Source organism: Bison bison, unplaced genomic scaffold (genome assembly GCF_000754665.1).
Source record: "Bison bison bison isolate TAMUID 2011002044 unplaced genomic scaffold, Bison_UMD1.0 scf7180017864289, whole genome shotgun sequence".
Taxonomy (NCBI): Eukaryota; Metazoa; Chordata; class Mammalia; order Artiodactyla; family Bovidae; genus Bison; species Bison bison.
Genome location: NW_011494861.1, coordinates 11,344,655 through 11,345,052, shown reverse-complemented (window position 1 = coordinate 11,345,052; position 398 = coordinate 11,344,655). Strand labels below are relative to the sequence as shown.

Below are 398 nucleotides of genomic sequence, written 5' to 3'. Positions count from 1 at the left end.
GCAGCGGGGGGAGCCCTGGGGCGGCGGCTGAGGCCTGGCTGCGTGGGCTGCTGCCACGGCTGAGCTGGCTAGGGGGACGCTCCCGCCAGCCACTGCCACCCGCCCCGCTTGGCGCTGTGTGGTCTGACTCGCTGCCACTGCCCCCAGCTCCAGCCGACCGGCTCTCCTTCTCGCGGCCCAAGGCCCGACGGCTGCTCCCGCCAGCACTCCGGGTGGACCCACTGCTTTTGCTTCCTGGGGTCAAGAACGGGGGAGAGGAATGGGATGGTCAGTACTAGACCTTGCCTCTTCCAAGACAGACGGCCATGGCCGGGACCACCAGGGGCAACACCAGCGGTCCTGAGCGGGTGCAGGTTGGGGTGGGCAGCCATGCAGATGTGAGGGCTGGACTGGCCCAG

At 69.8% G+C, this 398-nt stretch overlaps 1 protein-coding gene across 1 annotated transcript in view; it reads right to left on the bottom strand.

Moving 5' to 3' along the window:
* The window catches only part of DVL1 (dishevelled segment polarity protein 1), an 11,819-nt gene that overhangs the window by 995 nt on the left and 10,426 nt on the right, over nt 1-398 (bottom strand). The window contains exon 15 of the mRNA XM_010850224.1: nt 3-234. Within this exon, the coding sequence (XP_010848526.1) occupies nt 3-234 (232 nt within the window). The remainder of the gene's footprint in view (nt 1-2; nt 235-398) is intronic.